The sequence below is a fragment of the Echinococcus granulosus genome (genome assembly GCF_000524195.1).
Source record: "Echinococcus granulosus chromosome Unknown EG_S00199, whole genome shotgun sequence".
Lineage (NCBI taxonomy): Eukaryota > Metazoa > Platyhelminthes > Cestoda > Cyclophyllidea > Taeniidae > Echinococcus > Echinococcus granulosus.
The window spans coordinates 17,275-36,263 of NW_020170579.1; the positions used below are offsets into that span (position 1 = coordinate 17,275).

The following is an 18,989-nucleotide window of genomic DNA, read 5'->3' on the forward strand; positions in this document are numbered from 1 at the left end:
GTTTTTGTGCCAGGTGTAAGTTGTAGGGGTTTGACAATTTGGTTAGCTGTATGCTCAGGTAGGCAAGCTCTTTACTCTCCGTGGACTATGGCATTGCTCCGCGGAATGGACATCAATTCACGCTAGTAATGTTTGAGGTTATCTTAACGTTGGTAATGCATGCTCTGCCAAAATGCCTTACGTTCTTGTTACTTCAGGTAATACCGGAGTCGTTACAACTTTCCATAATGGGAGAGATCTGAGAGAAAACCTTAGCTATGGGTTTAGCTCAATGAGATTCATTAATAACGTAGACTTTTCAAAACAGAAAATAAGGCGCCTAAATTTGATTTCCATGTCGCCTGCAACGGATCATGCATACACCAGAACTGTTTAGTTGCTTCTGCGCCTACTTAACATACGTATTTTTAGGGTGATAATTTTGAAGTCTAATAATGAAAGCAATTTTTGTGATAAAATGCGGTTTTTTTTAGCATGACGAAAAATTTATGGGTGTCTTTGGCGGCATGTATGAAGAGTTAGGCTTTGGCGCGAGCATTGTCCCTGGGCTTGGTTCGTATTTTGTAGTAATGGGTCCAGGGGTGTGGATATTTGTTGAATGAATTGCCGCATTATTTACATTTATATATTGGACGGCATCAATTAGCATGAAAATTTGGCTAGCGATTTTGAGGTAGGCTTGGTTCATTGTCTTTGCAATGCCTGCGTTAGAATTCTCGAATTTCATTGGCAAACTCCGTTAAGTGCTGACGTCGATTGCGTTCACTTGGTTTGAGGCTTGTTTTTTTTACTATCGGTTGGCGTCTGCTGATCCTAACGGCTTTCGTTCTTTTTCAAGTTGTGACGAGAGGTGAGGAATCGCGCTTTTTCCCATTCGTTACAAGTTTTTCATTTGCGGGCCAGAATACGCCTTTTGAATTGACAGGTTTTACCACTGCAGGACACTCGAGCTGTTCCATACGAATAAGATGTAACTGCTGAGGCTCTTTAACTTATTTTGTTCAGAGGACCACACAATTTATACGAGAGATCTTCTGGTTCACTTTTTCATTCTACAAGTGCGAATGAATGTACCAGAGGAGCTTGACAAATAATCCAGCAGTTGCATAATATGGTTCACTAGGCCTTTAGCGCATCTCTGAACTTGAGAATGTGTTTCATCGGTTAGTAGAGCAGTTGAATGTGAAGGTCTGCTCACTAGATAGCGCTTCGTGGGATCTCGTTTGCTGATTGGAAGATGCTGGCTCCAATTAAAAATGGGAATGACCATTTGCGTTCTGCTTTCAATAGCTGGATGAAGTTTGAGTCTGTAAAGGTGGTAAATTTGTTTTGGCACATCTCATTCATTTTTTTTATAGGATGGAGAGACAAGTATTTTATGTCAACTCGGAGTCTTCGGAAATGTAAGTCATCTCAGCGAAGATCTGAAAGTAGATGTGAAATCATTGAATATGTATCTTCAAAACTCCAAAATGCTAAAAGTGTAAGTCTATACTTTTTCCCACCTTGTAACTTCACTCATGCCTTTTCATGCGAGGTTTCGTCTTTTTAGGGAAACGTCAACTCTCTGACAGCGTCCCGTCAATGTTGGAACAGAAATAGCTATGCTGACGGCACAGCTGAAAGCCTTTCCGCTTAAAGACGTGATTTCTTCGCTTCCAGGAAAGATTTTTGCTCGCCGTTTCTCTGTTATAGAGGATGAGGAGAACATCTTCTCCGTACATTACAGTCGTTCAAGCGGCAAAGGAGTCTACACTTTCATCAGGAACCTTTACGCCCATTTCGACAACATGCGGTTCATTCAGTGCTCTTTTCACGTGACAGTGTATCACAGTCTAGGGGCGACAAGTATGCGCGTAGAGGCGATTGCTGAAAAGGTTGAGTCCTTGGTGCGACCTCAGGAATCACAAAACCGATCCCTCCTCTCTTTTTCTCTGCCGCGGGCGTAGATGAGGTCTTGGTGGTTCTGCCGCCTAATAAGAGTTACAGCGAGTGCTTTACCTTCTCTACCAATGTTACATATTTAATGTCCTGATTTGTTCTTTTTTGATTCGTTGTGATTGGCTGATTTTCGGCGTTGCAAATGCATTATTTTGGGTGAAAAGCAATGATATAGACGCAGGAGCTTCTTTTCAGTGGGCGAATGCACTTATTTTCGAGAACCAAATTAATTATTTATTTTGGTGGGCTACCATTGCTGACCTAATAGAACAGTAAAGTATCTGGGCTGCGATGAACATGTCAGAACTGGGATGTGTGAAGTCATGATCTGTAAGCGAATTATCCCTCTTGCTAGCGTGTTATGCGAATTGGTCGTTCGGACGCGTTTCGAGGTGGTTAGTATTTCTTTTACTGAACCAAAAGCGAGCTGATAAATCACGCAATCATGGTGTTTCCCTCAAACCTTGTTGGCCTATCTTTTCTTCTGTGGAGCACCATCACAGCGAATCCCATATCATGACCTTTTAATTTCCTCCCTGTGTCTTCATTGGATTCTAGCAGGCCTGTCACTAACACCTGGCGTTTCGTAATCTTTCAAAATTTTTTTTTAAATGGAGGCATTAGTTGGTATGTACATTAAGTAGATACCTTCTATGGAAACGGTTGTTCTTGCAGTGTAGCATCAGTTATTACTCCGAGGTAGGGGTGGCTACAAGGTCTATCAGTCAGAAACCACAAAACGCCCCTCTTAGTAAGCATGGGTAGTCAGTGCGAAGCTGAAATTTGGCTTTGTGAGTTTGCTAAAAACAAACTTGGTGGTTCATAAGCTGATATGGGCGATCTGGAGTGCTTTTGACGTCCATTTGGCTACAGCTTCTACTACGAGGAATAAAATAAGGAGCCCTGTTTCTGACTGGTACACAGTGAGGAAGTTAAGTAAGAGTGCTGGGCCAGCCTGTTTTGAGTTCAGCAAAGTGTCTGTGTAATGCGTTTTGTATGCACATATCGACTCCTTTATTATGCCCAGTTTTCAAATGTTTTTTGTTTGGCTTTCAGTTGTTATACATGGCTTGACGTTTTGGACGACTCTTCTCTCCTTCGTAAATTACTTTTACCAACTTAGCTACCTCTCAACCAATTCGCACTCTTAACCATTTATCTCCGCTTCGCTGTAACCCTCGTTCCTTACAGACATGGAACGCAATGCGGCAAAGGTAGTGGCCGACGCCCCAGTGTTAGACCCACACGACAATCCCACCTTCAGCCTCCTGCTGCAGTACCATCACCACGATCGTCATCCTGAGATTGCCAACGGTTTTCCCTCCACCTTCGCCCCCACCTACCACGGTATTACACTCAGTGCTCGCGTAGACCACCGCATTTTTGATCGCGTCTCCCTCACTGTGCGTCTATATCACTACATTCACTATTGTAACCACGCCAACTCTGTGTACTCTTTCCGTTTTAGGTGGTACGGACCCAAGACATCGTTGATGAGCGGTCGGTCAAGGCTGCACCTGAAAATGAGGGCGCTACAGCTGATGATTCTGCCACTACCACTGCTTCCTCGCTAGTGTTATAGATTTGGTGACGCTGTTCATTGGCGTGATGTCGGAAGCCCAGACACTGGAGGCTGCATAGCCGAGTGGGCTCGGAAAATGTGGGATCTGACACATATGTAGATCTTGCTGTTCTTTGATACCTTGTAGAATGGAATAGTAGTAGGAGTTTAGGACTCCTGGTTTGTCCAAAATGGAAGTCCCCTGTCTGCCAATAATAACTGTCAATTGGATTTAATTCGGTTTCTCTGGTCGATCAGTAGTCATTTTAACTTAACCTAAATATTAATTTTTATTCTCTTATCAAATTAATCGAAGAATGCTGAGGATTCTAACCATTTGACTGCTGCTTAGATATGGCTTCAAATTTCCTTTTGCTAATGCTATGCGTCCTAAAATCTGGCGAAATACCTAAAAGATCAACGCCTAGATAAGTCACTGCTTTACGATGATTCTACTTATTTGCCAAGGTTTCAAAATATCGGGACTGTTGTCTAAGCGTTGAGTAGCTTACATTATAGTCTACAAGGAGCCCGTGTTTAGACAGCCTGATCGGGTGACGTTGTGTAACTCCTCATCTTTGGATTAATTGTCTGGGCTTCTCACTTCTCGGAGGTATTCCTCCGAGAGTGTTAGTCGTCCCAATTTTACGTCATGGTTACAATATGATCTGTTTCACTGAAAATTACTGAATACGGTTTATCCACTAGCTTTCTTCGTTTGAATTGTTCAAGTTTAATAATGTCCTCCCATCCTGCACATGTAATGCTACCAAAGCTTAGGGTGTTGGGAAATACAAGATGCTCGAAAGAGTTCGCGGGGTTTCCGATGGAACTCGCTGAACTCACTTGTTGCTACTTATAGGGGCGTGTAAACGCATACGTCGGTGTCGATGTGGTACTCTCTCCTGTTCTTTAGCTTTGAATTTTTATACATATTAGATGAAACCAATGTGATCCAAACTTACATACTTTACGAACGGGTTTTAACTCAGTTCTAGGTATGAAGCAAAAGCTAACTTTGCCAAGTCTTCGGTATAGTAGTTGGGAAAAAAATGCGGTTATCAGTAGTAAAACGTATCGCTTTTAGTCGAATAGTTTAAGCAGTTTGATTTTGATGATGTTGTCACTTTAAAGGACATTAAGTTTAGGAAGATCCCCTATTTTGATCTCTTTTGGCTGATCTCATTCGTGACCAATATGTCAAGACGTGAGTGGTCATTCAACAATTGGTTGTTGTCCCTTCACTTCCTTCACCTGCGTGTAGGGTGCTTTGTTAACCAAGCAACTGACTGGGAGAACACCCTGTGAATAGTTTGATTAGAAGTGACTTGTGTTGCCACGTTTGCTAGGCGAATTAATATGTTATTACCAGCTATCCCAAAACTGTCCACACACGGGTGGCTTCACAAGTGTGAAGAACACATCAATCCATGTCTAAAAGACTGCCTTGTGCGTATGGTGCGTGATGGATCGTATACGCAATTGGTCGTGATGAATTGCTGACATCATCAGCATCAATGATGACTGAGATCTGTCTACTCGATGGAATTTGATACAAACAAGAGGTGCTTAGAATGAACTTCTTTAAGATGGCAAATTTGAACAAATCAGTCTAAGGAAAATGCTGTGCTTAAAAGCCAACATAAAATCCCACTTTTCATGACTACAGTACCTACCCGGGAGAGGCCATCATAACGCACTTGACGCATTTACCTCCCCTCATTCTTAATCGCCCTATTCCTTTGGTACTACTTTTTCAACTCCTACTTCTTGGTGTTCGACGATTGGCTGAGGAATATAATAGAATAGACGGATTAAAAACTACAAGGGGACAAAGTGGAGGAGGCAAGGTGAAATTTGTACCAAGCTTGCGTTTTATTGAGAGGACTTTAGATCGCTGATTGAAATGTTGATTACTTCAACAAATAGTGGGTCTTTGAAGAACTTTTTGTTGTGGTTTCTTCATGCATATCACTGCGAAAGTTGTGTGAATTTATCTGTTTGATTGGTTGTAAAATGGTAGTAGCGCTGGTGGTGGTGGTGTCTAATTAACCCATCCACTTGATTTCATGAGGTAGCTTCGTATAGGTGTGAAGCGGCAAACGTTCTTGCACAACTTTTTCTAGTTGGTGAACGGTTTATCGTCAATTTTGCCACAAGACTTTGTACATTCAGAGACTGCACTGGCAGATGTTACCACTCCTCCCCATGAAATAGAGCTGCATATAACCCAGATGTCCTCGCTCCCTCTCCAACTCTTATCTTGTCACTGCGTCATTTTTAATAATTTGATGCTTAAATAGGAATATCATCCAATCTCGCTACTGAGTTATGTGAATTAAAATCCAATGTGGGGACTTTCGGTTCAGAGAAAAAACTTGTTTCTATGATGGACATTCTGAACCGTCTTAATGTTTGGAGTTGTCTGTTCCATTGCTTCATTGGAATTAACAATGCTGTAGAATACGCTGTGACAAATATGTCACTTCTGAGGGTTCTATTCAAAAGCAAAATCTACCCAACAGTTCATCCATCCTAATTCATCCCCAACCCGTATGGATTTTTTTGGTGCCTAATTGTCTCACAAATTACTATGTGGGGAAAACATCGTCAGTTAACGAAAAGACCAAAACTAAATCATAATCCGGTCAATTATCCTTCCATCCATCTCCTATCTAGTTTTACGTCCATTTATTAGCCTGTTTACTTATGTTTGACTTCTCCAAACAAGCCCTGAAGTAATGGTGAAACTGACTTGATGTTGCTGATAGATTTGAAGTAGAAGTGAGATTGGCGGAGGATTAGAGAAAGTCTGGCTTGTAATGCATGTTATTCGAGCAGCTGCCTTTTCCACACCACAGCAACCAACATCAACGACAGCTGCAGCGGAGGTGCAGACGCTTTTACAGGCACCGAGCATGCCGCTGGAAGTTGACGAAGCGTCAGTGGTGGAGGATTCACGTCTTCTAATGCAGCACTGCAGGCTACGCACGTGCAGGTGTCGGAGGAGCTGGAGGCAGCCTACCACAGGCGTATTGAATCAGCTGTCACCATTCAGACTGCATCGGCGGTCAAGGCGGTGGAGTTCGCAGAAGTGGAGCAGAGCCTTAAATGGGCCCGAGCAAACGCTGTGAAGTTGGAAGTAAAGGCGACTGAGTTGCCGTCCTTTATTTGTTTTTTATCTGTCTCCCATTTACCTGCTCATCATACCAAAAAGCTCACCTATCCCGTGCCTCTCTAGCTATCCATGCAATTGTGCTTCTCTGTTCTCTGCCTCATTATTATTTATTCATTTGAGCATTAATTACGGTGTCAAACGTCTGCCCAACAGTTCACTTTTTATCTACACGGTAATGCATCGATCCTTCTGAACCATCTATTTGGTGGACTTTGTTTTAAAGGTTCTGACAATAGTCTTGGATTAGTTGCCTGTTTTGAGATCGCCTTAGTTATGATTACTCGTGTAATTAATCCACTTGCGTCTAAAGTCCACAACGTTTGCTTGCATGCTATCCTTATTGGTCAAGCACTGCGTTGAAATCTATAGCTGTTGATATTTTTTTGATGCTGGTGGGGGGTGATATGTCATAGATCTGAGTAATTGCTACAAATCCAGTCGACTCCGATCCGGTTATCTAGTATTTTGGATCTGCTGATGCCCTCGTCCCATTTGCAGACACCGCCAGTTAAAACGCTGAATATGCATCCAGCCTGTCAGCGAAACTGGAAGTCGCCATGACATCTTCAGCGCCTTCAAAGTAAGCCCACTTCTTTGGAGGTCCATTTGAGTGGGGTGGTTGGGGTCAAGGTGAGTGTGCATTAGGCAGAGAGGGTCAGTGGTGAGTGTACACAACATTTATTCCTCCTTTCTCGTAGGCGCACGAAATGGAGACAGAAGGGGTGATCCAGGAGCACTCAACTCTCCTCGAAGCGCCTGAATGGAAGCTTGCAACCAGTAAAGTGGGCCTTTTTTCCCACTCTTTGGATCCTTTTTCTTACGCGTTATTTGCGTCGAATTCTGTCAAAGTGGAGTAATCTTGGTAGCGACTGATAATCCACTGAATACTGGTTCTATTTCCTCCCGCTCTTTTCTCAATCCTTTTTTGTGTTGTCCTCGCGACCTCAGTATAATCTCATTATCAATATCTGTTCTTTATACATTAGAATCTCATAATTACCTTGGGATCAGTATGAATGATAGCAGATGGTTTTTTACAAAGGTCAGGTCTCCAAATCCGCCATCTTTCACTCGTCGATCAATCGTTGCCTACTTTGCGGGACTTGTACTTTGGTTCTCCCTGAATAATCACCATCGGTGACTATCAGTGATCATTCTGTAGTTCTTAACGCTTGTTAAGTTTGTCAGGGTCGATTGGGAGGTTTTCTCTTTTTATATCGTGCACTCTCATAGGTTATTCAAGGTTTTGGTGTTGTGGATGTGGACTGTGGCTGAAGTAATCAGTCAACTTTATTTCCAATCTCTTGAGATCAGCCGTTTGTGAATTTCAAGCTCTCTTCTGCCATTGCAATTGTGAATACATTCTGCCTTTTTTTAAATTAATGACAAGTCTAAGATGGGTCAGGGACACTCAGCATTGTTCGCCGAATCTATGCTTTGATGTTTAATCAAGTACCTTATTTCTCCTTTTCTTCTCATTTCAACCGTAGCCATTGGTATTGGATCGTGTCGTATAATGGATGTGGGGTGGATAGTCAGTACCTTTCTAGCTTTTAAACAACAATTTAATTGGTTAGCTTGGTAGCGTTAGTGTCAGTGCCATTATTCGAACAACAAAACATCTGTACTGCAATGAGTGTTCTTTTGAACTCCTCACTTCTTTCATGCTAGTTGGATACCGGTGCCGGCAATTTTTGGCCCGTCAGAAGGAGTTGATGGCGTAGGTAGATGTCATGGATGTCCATGTGGTCAGCCTCGAGGCCCACCTTCGGTGGGTGACACAGGTGGCGCTTAACACTCAGGCGTTGGGTCGTGGATCCCCAGATTGCAACTGCAGCTGCCACCAGTACCGTCACTATGGGTGATGATGGCAATGGCGGGATAGACGAGACCATGCGAGGGAGGCCAGCAAGTATTCCGAGCTTAACTACATCGCCATCGGTTTTAAAGACAGGGTTGGAGAAGAGGGTGGGGATACTGGCGTCCTCAATGAAAGAAATGCAATCGTTGAAGATGATTGTAATTAGAGAATGGGAGGTGCGCGAAGTGTTTCCTGGGATATATGGAGAGCTTAAGGCTGTGGATTTTGGTGAAGAATACAATAACTAGGGAGCTAGAGATGTTGGCTCTTTCCTATCATACGAAGGCTGCTTCTGCCGTTAGTAGAGGTACTGGACCATTGTAAATTTTTCTATTTAGCTAGGAATTTGCCTGTCCACCTTTTTGTTCAAGCATCCCTCATCTATCCATTTAAGCATCCATTTATTCAGGCTTTATCATTTATCCTTCTTGAGCATATAAGTCAATTTACCGTCCGTCAATCTATAGGCTGTCTATTCACATCGTCTGTTCCACCATCCATCCCGATTACCTTCATTCACGTATCTCTAGGGCTCATCCATCCACTGCTTTGGCATTAAACTGTTGATGGGATATCTCTTGGGTGCTGACGCCCATCTGTCACACCACTTGCATTCATTGTTTGAATTTAATTTATTCGCGGCTTAATTTGAACTTGGGTTGGAATTACGCGTCTTATCTGGTCTAGTCTCAGCTTCTTGAGAGGTGATAGGTCGTATTATACTTGACTTGACCCAAAAATTTATAAAAACAATTTTAACTTCGTCAGTGCAGGTCCCACTTCACCTAATGATCATAGCCCATGACTTGTGACTGAAATAGCTGTCAAGCAGTGTAAGAGATTTCGGTGTTCTTTCTATTATCAATCTCCACGGAACCGGTTACTGATAGCAGACGTCCTCCCATTGATGAGCCATCGATTCACAAAGGGGCGGGTCCTTGATTTGGCAAGAGAGATGCAGTCATGTACTTCACAAAGTACGGAAAGCTGTCTGATACGTTCTACAGTCATGTGACAGCTACCTTACCGCTGAATGCGTTGACATTAGGATGTACGATCACACTGCTCAATCAAAATCCAGTGAGTTTGCCTAAGGTCATATCGTTACTTCTGCCTTCCCTTCAATTCGGTTGAAATATTTGCTCGATCTCTTGTGCCCGCCTTTCTAAACGAATGCTCCGATTCCCATATGGTGAAAATCCTAACTTAGTCCTTTCTTCTATGTCGCGCCACGGCTACATCCGTCATCATTTTATCTTTTCGTGAGTGTTAACAGCCGAAACTCGGATACGCCCTTCTCGCCTCGCATGGTTGCAGCTTCCTTAAGTTGAAACTGTTCGTGTCACTGTCAGTGTAGTCAGCTGGCTGTCTCCGTATTGGAGCTGGTGACCTTGTGAGTGCCACATCCAACTTTCTTCCAAACCCATCCATTCACCTGTCCCGACTACTCGGCTTTCATAGCTGCTATTATTTCCGTTCTGTTCCTTTTCTTATGTCCTTCCCAGTGGCCATCACCGCAACTGGACGTGATATTTGCGAAACGATGAACGAGGCGCTTCGAGTGGAGGGAGGATGCGCCACCTCGATTCGCCTTGACCCCATTTCCCCTTGAATTATTTTTGGATTCCCTGCAATCTTCGTCTCCTTTTTATGGCTCAATTTAAATGTGTGCCTGTATCTATGCGCCTCGGTTTTTTACAGTTTAAACTGGACTCAATATTTATGCCTTATTTCCCATTTTCGGACTCTTGTAAGGGATGATAAGGGGATTTGAGAACTGATGTATTTGTGGTGGAGATTGTCGGTCACGATCTTGGGATCTGCCACTGAATTGGTTTCTGTTGGGATACGTCCACTACTGGAACCAATTGCCCTTACAACCACTATGGATCCTTGCCCTCATCCCAACTCCTTTCACTAGTCTAGATGTGGCCCGTCATTGTTCGCTCCCCACGTCTACGTAGTCGTTCCACTACTAATACGCTTTCATTGGCCAAGAAAAAGGCAGATCCTGTGGGACTCATACCACCGGATGATGTTGGAATTTTCAAAAGCAAGCAGAGCACTACTTTTCCCATAGTTGTGCACCCAAAGAATTGGTGTATTGCAAACCACAGCCCTTTCTTAAACTTATCGGTTTGTGCCTACTCACCTAACACGAGCGAATGATCACCTTCTGTCTTATTACAAATAAATGCAAAAAGGACTTCAACGGGTCTGGCAGAAAGTTCAAATCAAACTAAGGTGAAATTCCAGTGTCAGTGGTCACAGCGGTGCGCCCTGAAAGCAACAGTAATGAAGGTCAGCATTATCGAATGAATCTGTAAAGTAAGTTTGGCAGTTTAAATCAAGTCTTGCTATGCATTGCTTTTTCTTAAGTAGTGCTGATAGGTGACATTTTTATCTTTCCAACTGTTTGCTAACTCTATTCTCCCCCAGTCGGTCATTTTGGTGCTGAAGATGGTGCGTGTGTAGCTGTAGTGCGGTGGTTGTTTATCTCTAGGTATTGGCGAGGAGCCACTTTTGACTTGGCCTTTATACCACGCCGGGTGGGCTGACCTTCGGGCCATGCCAGTAGCCCAAATAACTTCCCTGTGCGGAGTATGTATAGTCTGCCCGAGTATCGTGCCTTCTTTCGTCTTCAGGGAAGTCTCGGGACTCTATATAGTAGCTCCTTATTTTACAATATGTTGGGCGGCTAGATTATCGCAGTTGATATAACGCCTGACATCTTCCATCTTTTAACTTGTAGACTGCAATTGGAGTGGGAACCGACGAAAGCTCAGTTGTCTTCTCCTCGCCTGCTGTACGCATTTGTCGAATTGTTCTACCTTGCTTACTAAATAGCACAATATTGGAAACTGTGGTCTGGCTTCTACGTACAAATATTTCGGAAAATCAGCTGAGTGACAATGTGAGACTACCTGTAACAATACCCCTAATCGCGCTTTTGAGGAAGCATTATTGTAATCTTGAGGTGGTGTGGTGGTGGATGCCTTAGCGACGACCTCACTGGTGGGCCAAGCAGTGAGTTGTTGATATAGCCCCGATGTAAAGGAATGGGGAATTGACCACTTTGATGTCTGCAGTGCTATGTGATGACTTCGAACAAAGCTCATTTGACGAATTCGCATGTAGGGGTACTTTACTCAAGAGTTAAGATAAAGGTTAAATCTTTCACAAAGCTACTTTTTAGGTGTTAACACTTATCATTACGAAGTTAGTTGCGAAAAAAACAAGTTTGCTTGATTTTGTTTGAATGCATAGCGGAGTGCAGCCTCTTTATTAAGATGCTTGCACGATGGCGCGCGCTCCTAACGCACCACCTACGCACGGAATATGTCAGTTCCACTTTCACATCCGTACTTTACTTGTTTATTTCTCTGCAATTTAATGTTATTTACCTCTTTGAACTCCAGTTCTAAGTGTATTTGCGTCTGTGTGATCGGGTGCAGTATACTCTAGGAAATGGTCATTTTAGTTTGACCCCTTAAATGCTTTGCTAGCGTACTTATTCGGTAAAATCTGACTGGGAATACGATCATTTCTTCAGATAATTGATGCATTTGCAATTTGCTAGATGAGGACCCGTACCAATGTCGTAGATGTGGAAAGTCCTTTTCCCAACGTTCGTATCTATCACGGCACAGAGAGATTTCTCATCAAAGTAAGTTTCCATTATTCATTTCTGCATTGAACAAAAGACATGACCTACGCCCTTGTACATTGTGCACTCGTGTGACAAGAAGGTTGACCCCTATTACCTTATGTTACATAGATGTTTTTTATGTGTAAGTGTAGCATAATGACAAACTGAATTCGGGTTTGTGAACAAGAAATTTCATGTACACATCTCGCGTTTGGCATTATCTATGCTGCATAATACAAAAGTACACCTACCTATGCAAACCTGTTGTGGCTCCGTAGGCTGCTGGTTATGTGGATCCAAAATTTATGAATTGTTCGCCTGCAGTCCACTTTATGCAAGGTGAGTGAATGTGGGAAGGTACTATTTAGAAAGGAGGTTCTCAAAGAGCGCTAATAGTTGAAGCACACGCTTAAGGAATGCTTTACTTTGACCAAGTTAAAAGCATCACATAACACTGGAGTTGCTTAATATATTAAGTGAGAAAGCAACTAAGTGATGCAGGATTCGTTAGATCAAGCCGATATCATTGCATTATGCTTCATTAACACTCGTACCCATGATTAGTTGATTTGCCGAACAACCGATTCCATTCTGCTTCCATATTTGGGATATTTTTAGCCTTTTTGACGGTAAGAGCTGCTGATTGTGCCATTAACACAACCATAAATCAAAACTAGAGATGGGAGCCACTTGTTTGTGCCATTTTTAAAGTAGTCCTTGTGGATCGTAGACACAAAGCACTTCATGTGTGCAAACCAAAACCTACTAATCTACTGTAAATGCGGCAATCCATTTTTGAAGAGATCAAGTTTGACAATGGCCACGAAGATTGTTTATTAGGGTAGGGTGTTGTCAGCAGTTGATCATGCTTTGCAAAATCAGCCACGCTACCTTAACTAGAATGCGTAAGGAGTCATGTGCTACATCTCAAAATATGCCATTGGGAGTCCACAGAGTAAGAAAAAGTCAAATGTCTGTATTGCATTTGTACTGTAACTTGCACTGCAACCGGTGGTCCCTCTGCATGCGCTCGGCAAAAGTATGTTCTGACGGACAATTGCCTTGACGAAAAATTTGTTCACCTATTTCCACAGATTATGGAGGATAAATTTTTAGCAGAGGCATTTTTATTGGACATTTTTGGCCGTTTATAAGCTTATGTCGAAATATCGTATTTGCTTCTTTCTATAAGGGAGGTCGTTTAAGTGTCAATATTGCAAACAAACGTTTTTGCAGCGCAGCGTTTTGAACCGCCACGTTTCGGACGTCCATGAGAGTAAGTCGACCAATTACGAAGTATATTAGCGACTATTCGCATATCCTTATTGAGTAAGATTTTTTTTTGTTATTTTTTCTAGTTGGAGGGTGTTTAGGTACTAGCAATGCAAAAGAGAAACACTTTCGAGTCTTAGCTCTTTAAATCGCTGCGTTTTGAAAGTCCAAAACATTAATTTAAGTCATTCCTGGATGATATTTATGGCCAATTTAGTAATTATTGGTACTTAATGAATTGCTTTGAAACTTTTTGAGAAAATTCTGTTTGTTTCTATCATTTTTTAGAGAAGAGACCGTTTATTTGCCAGCATTGCGGAAAATTCTTTTCCCGTCAGTGTGATGTGAACAAACACATTTCTGCGTTTCATGAGAGTGAGTCCAATCATTTTTACGTGCTAGTCTTGATCACCCTTTAAATACGTATTTGCGTATGGCTATTTTACTTTGTATTTCTTCTGCTTTACTTTTAGAGAGGAGGCCATCCACTTACCAGCAGTGCAAAAAGTCCTCCTCGCATCGGGGCACTTTAAACAGACACATTTCGGAGGTGCATGAGAGTAGGTTAAGTAGTTTAGTAATGCGAGATTGGTCAACTTTAAAACATGTGTCTTCCGATAAACAAATGCGTTTCATTTTTACTACTTTAACACTACTTTTAGAGGAGAAGCCATTTACTTGCCTGAATTACGGCAAGTTCTTCTCACTGCGAATCCATTTAAACAGACACACTTTTGGGGTTCATGAGAGTGAGTTGTCTAGTTCTCAAATGATATCCCTTATTTTTGGTTATGCTCTTCCTAACATTCAACGGCACTGTAACCTTTTCCTGCTTTGCTATACTTTTTCTGAAGAGGGGACAATTCACCTCCCAGGGTTGATATTAGTACTTGTTATATCGGAGCGCTTTAAAGACGTATCACTGCTCTTAGTGGAAGTTGCTTAATTAATTTCTAGGCGACATTTATAACTATTTGTGCACTTTTGTTGTTTGATATCAAACAAAAAGTCTTTTGCCATATTCATTGAAATTTTACTGCATTTGCAATTATCTTAGGAAGAAGAGTTTCTCAAAATATTTCATTTTCATAATTTGTCAGTTTACATGGTCGCGCATTAGTTGTTAATGGGTCTGTACCAAAAGCACATCTTTGCCATTTTATAATACGCATATTGTATGATCAAATTGTCAGATGCAAGCGTTTCAAGAATTCATTTTTCCCACTTTGGAATCAGCGGTGTTTTACAAAGTATTGAATCTTCTCTAGAGCAAATTAGCAAGGGGGAAATTGTTGTGGCCTGCAAACAAAAAATGTGTTTTCATAAGAGCAATTTATAAGGTCTTTTTTAAGAAAACTGCCAAATTCTCATTTGTTGCTACTGCTATCATTTCAGTAGTATCGTTAAAATTTTATAAATTTTACGGCCCATTGTATGCTCAGTTACTGATTCCCCAGCATCGGTCGCATTCTTATTGTTTTTTGTGCGTAACAAAACAAACCACGTCAATAATTTTCTTGGTTAAATGCAAATGCTCGTTAATTTAGTTAACTAACCTATTTTCTTTACAGAACGCAAATGCAAATACCAGCATTCTTTGTCACGGGAAATGGATTTTCCAGGTCATAAGTAGGCCAATCAAGCTACCAACTAATGCGCATGCAACATCTGCTGCGTCATATCATGAAAGCCGATTCCCTGCTGATGGAAGTACTTGTACTTTGCAAACAAAGACCATCTTATGCATCTTTAACCCCCTTTTCTAGCAAATCATGCGATACGTAAGGCCTAGATGCTGCATGGTGTTTTAAAACTATTTGCCTTACTTAATCAGCATATGCTTTGTTTTTAAGTGGTTATTTCATACACGATGTGGATTTGATCAATTTTATAAAGCATCTGCATCAACAAACTAAAACTAGTGACTGAAATTTGGGTTTCCCATTACTTGTTAACAAATGAACCCATTTTAATTAAAATGTGATTGTGCTAATATATTCTTCACTGGTATAATTTTTTTATGATTTACGACGTCAAATTGGGCAGATTTTAGCATTTCTGCATTTATTATTTTCCAGAAGGCAACAAAATTGCATCAAAGTTTTGGTATAAAGGACATAAGAAGTCTGAGTATTCCTCGAACGAGCTATAACTTTCAGCCGATGTTGATGCATCGGCAACAATAGCTGCAACGCTGTATTGAGGAGGGAGATTACCTCATGAAATTCCGATAAAGCGGAGTGAGTGCAAATGTCAGTTTTCTGTTGTTAAGTGTACATCATTCGCTGCTTCCTGGGTAGCAGGACCAATTTGCATAAGCAAACAGTCGCAGACCAGCCAGTGGGAGTTATAATGCTAATAATCACATGAAAAAAATGTATTTTTAATCTCTCCTGGAAGTGATTTGTTGAAGAACATTGGCGGAAGGACTGACATTAAGTCATTTGTGAAGCACCGGAATAAGATTGTGGGCTTTCTTCAGCTGTTTTATTCGTTGAGGCAAAGGAAGGCTGATTCAGCCATGTTAGCGCCTGATAATCCATTCTCACTATGAGTCTCCCCGCTATTAGGTAGTGTCTGAAATATCTAACCATTGTGGAAGCACCAAACAGTTCGAGCTTGCGTTGCGCATATACATCTCATTTTATAGTTAATTTTGAAGCTCTCGTAGGCGATGACACGTTTTTTCGTGAAGGTACACCGCTCAGGGCTGCTCCACCGGCGTCAGTATCCAGTGCGAATGGTGGAGCACTTGTTCGAAATTCGATAGTGCTAGAATCCGTGCAAAACAGATCATTCGCTTCAATTCTTCACACGGTTTGCCATGCTCTTCCAGTTGGAATTCTTTGTCTACTTTCCTGTCAAGTTTTGCAAAGTGCGTGTGATCGTGGCAGTCTTTAACCAGACGCCTACATTAACTTGCCAGAACTGGGAAACTACAAAGTTCCATCTGATCGGTTGATGTTGGCCAGGTTTCCACTTGCATTGCCCAGATTTCGGTAAATGCCCTCTCATCGGACGAGACAATTTATCTCAGAAGGTTGACCAAACGTTGCAAGTTCCGGCACTTCTTTGTATTCAGGGTCAGATCTCAGTCTAGTAGAATGTCCACCACCAATCCCAGACTGGCGTTATGCTCTCAAATATCCCTACCAAAGACGCCAATGTCATCAAACTGTATTGTGAAATGTTATGCAGGTAGTCCAAATTGCGCGGTTTGTATGAGGATTTGGAAAGTGACGGATGGGCTACAGAGACCGTAGAGCCTGTTCTCTCCCTTCACTGCTGACATTTTTACTTGTCAGTAACCTGATTATAATCCTAGCGTTGCTAACCTCTTTGACCCATGTGGGGAGTCCAATGAATCATTTATGTGGAGTGGTGGGAAAGCATCCCACTGTGATATCACGTTCAGCTTCCTGTGGCCGATCCACAGTCGAAGACGCCCGCCTTTTTTAACTAGCGTGATATATGTGGCTCATGGCAATTTTGATGGCTTTATGACCTTGCCTCTGACCATTACTTCGACAAGACGGTTTACCTCTTCCAGCAGAGGAGAGGTGTATTTCTGGGTGGCAGTCAGATCGGCCTAGCCTCACTGGTACCTATCGTAAGTTTAGCGATGCTTATTTTGACAACTTCCTGCCTTGCTGCGAAAATGTATTCGTGTTCTTAACTAGTAACTCACGAGGTTCTTTCCTCTCGTTGTCGGTGACACGTGCAAGCTGTGAGCCGGGATCGTCTAGATTGTTCACGGGTATAGGTGCGGCTTCGAATAAGACATTATATATGTCGTTAACACTTTTTTTCGGTGATGAATGGGCTGTCACGACTTTACTGTCTTGATGGATGGACAAGATGCCTACCACAAAATTCGGGACGGCTTTGGTGCAACGTAGAAACCCCCCAAGAATTATATCCCGGACATCGAGCTGGAAGAACGCTATACTATCTCAGCCCAATTCACCATCGCCCAAGAAGGGCAGACACTTGCCAGACAGTTTTCCCATCCCTACAAAAAAGTGGGAGAAGACGACCAGGAGTATGCAAAGAGCCTCTACTGGCGGAACGCAGCTTTCGCGGCTCACTTTCAACCCGGGTCGGTGGGTGGATAACAGTCCAGTTTAGAAACGTGGTTCGCCCACCAACTATAGCCAAACCTCTCGGGATGAATACCAAGCTTCTTAGTGCGTTGGTAGAGCTTGCAACGAAGAAGCGTCAGGAGTTGCCCACGGAACCGCAAAAGGCGACCAAATCTAAAGCCCTCGTGTTGAGGCTCCCTGCGTCATACCTCCAAATTTAACGAGCCTCCTTCTTTCCCCGTTCTATTTGCTTCAAACGGTTTTAACTCATTCTTGCTAGCTCCAGGCAAACTGGAAGGACGTCCACGGCAATCTATCTTGGATTCCGGTGCGGCCAGATCAGCAGCACAATACACATGCAGTAGAATTGTGAAAGATTTACGTAGTTGAGTATGTATTGGGACATGAAGAACCTTATTGCGAAGCATTCATCCTGGTTTGGCCAACGCTCTTGGACTTCATTCGCCCCATCCCGGGGGCTCGTTCTTGATCAGCCATCGTAAGTGACTAGGCGAACCAACATCGGCCGTGTCACGGGGACGTACGTGAAACGCCTACTTTTCCTCACAGAAAGAGGACCTGTTATCGGTGGTTCAACCCGGTTGTTTATGTGGGCTTCTCACACACCCAGCTCCTTGCTAGGTAAACGTTTAATTGTATCAGGCCAATGCATACATATACTGCGGAGTCGGGAGAAACAAAATACCCGCCGAAGTCGATTCTGCAGGAGTTCAGTTTTTACTGACTGTCACTCAATTAATGGAAGAAAGAAGACCAAAAGCTGTCAAGCTTCCCATGACCCAACCACCAGTTCTATTTCAGCCCAGTGTTTCTCCCACCGACTACTAAGAAATAAAGACTCGGGCAGAGAGATTCTGGCCCGCAACTACGCATGCACTGCACAAACGCGTCCATATACAGGCTAGAAGAAAGGATAGGGCACTCGACCAGTATTCGTCACCAAAGAGCATGGCAGTGGGCCGAGTAAGACCTTCAGTTAAGCACTGTGGGGCGGCCTTTGTCTCCTCTGCACTAGATCTGCGCGGTTTCGCACAAATAAAACCTGAGGGTAGTGATGGTAGCGTCAACACCGGTGGCGCAGCAGCCGCTTTGAAAACCATTCCCACCTTCTTCGATGGTGGCGCCGCGGATGAACTTCTCCCTTGTCCACCTTTTCCTTCGCCTTCCCTCTTGCCATCCTTTCGACGTCTACAATCGTCACGGTGACATGAGTGACTATCGTTGCCTCGAAAGTGACTGGAAAATGGGGGAGCAGGTTGATTAGAGGGTTCCAACAATAAGATCTACTTGTACGATCAATTCATATCATTGTGGTTTAAATGAATTTTGGGTGGATAGAATATATTCCATGGGAGAAGCAGAAAGTCAAGTCGCCTGGTTCAACAACAGGTTCCGTTCAGCACCGTCACATTCCACACTGGTAG

The 18,989-nt window shown here is 42.7% G+C and overlaps 3 protein-coding genes across 3 annotated transcripts in view; all 3 read left to right on the forward strand. All coding sequences in view use genetic code 11, as the record gives it.

Annotated features, from left to right (window-relative positions):
* The window catches only part of EGR_10206 (hypothetical protein), a gene marked incomplete at both ends in the record, with an annotated part of 5,138 nt that extends 4,536 nt beyond the window's left edge, over positions 1-602 (forward strand). Inside the window, one exon of the mRNA XM_024499455.1 lies at positions 474-602. Within this exon, the coding sequence (XP_024346120.1) occupies positions 474-602 (129 nt within the window). The remainder of the gene's footprint in view (positions 1-473) is intronic.
* A 757-nt stretch (positions 603-1,359) lies between these two features.
* EGR_10207 (Zinc finger protein) lies at positions 1,360-15,095 on the forward strand (the record flags this gene model as incomplete). Its single annotated transcript, XM_024499456.1, is given in 17 exon segments — positions 1,360-1,403; positions 1,435-1,483; positions 1,575-1,848; positions 3,133-3,344; positions 3,410-3,516; positions 6,285-6,463; positions 6,478-6,644; positions 7,379-7,462; positions 8,258-8,400; positions 8,465-8,592; positions 11,832-11,882; positions 12,122-12,208; positions 13,383-13,466; positions 13,751-13,837; positions 13,936-14,022; positions 14,125-14,211; positions 15,034-15,095. The coding sequence occupies 17 exon segments, from the start codon at positions 1,360-1,362 to the stop codon at positions 15,093-15,095; spliced, it is 1,932 nt and encodes a 643-aa protein (XP_024346121.1).
* Positions 15,096-16,286: 1,191 nt separating this feature from the next.
* On the forward strand, positions 16,287-18,771 carry EGR_10208 (hypothetical protein; the record flags this gene model as incomplete). The annotated part of the gene is made up of 3 exons (XM_024499457.1): positions 16,287-16,337; positions 17,362-17,565; positions 18,466-18,771. 3 exons carry the CDS (start codon positions 16,287-16,289, stop codon positions 18,769-18,771), a joined length of 561 nt encoding a protein of 186 aa, XP_024346122.1.
* Positions 18,772-18,989: the final 218 nt, after the last annotated feature.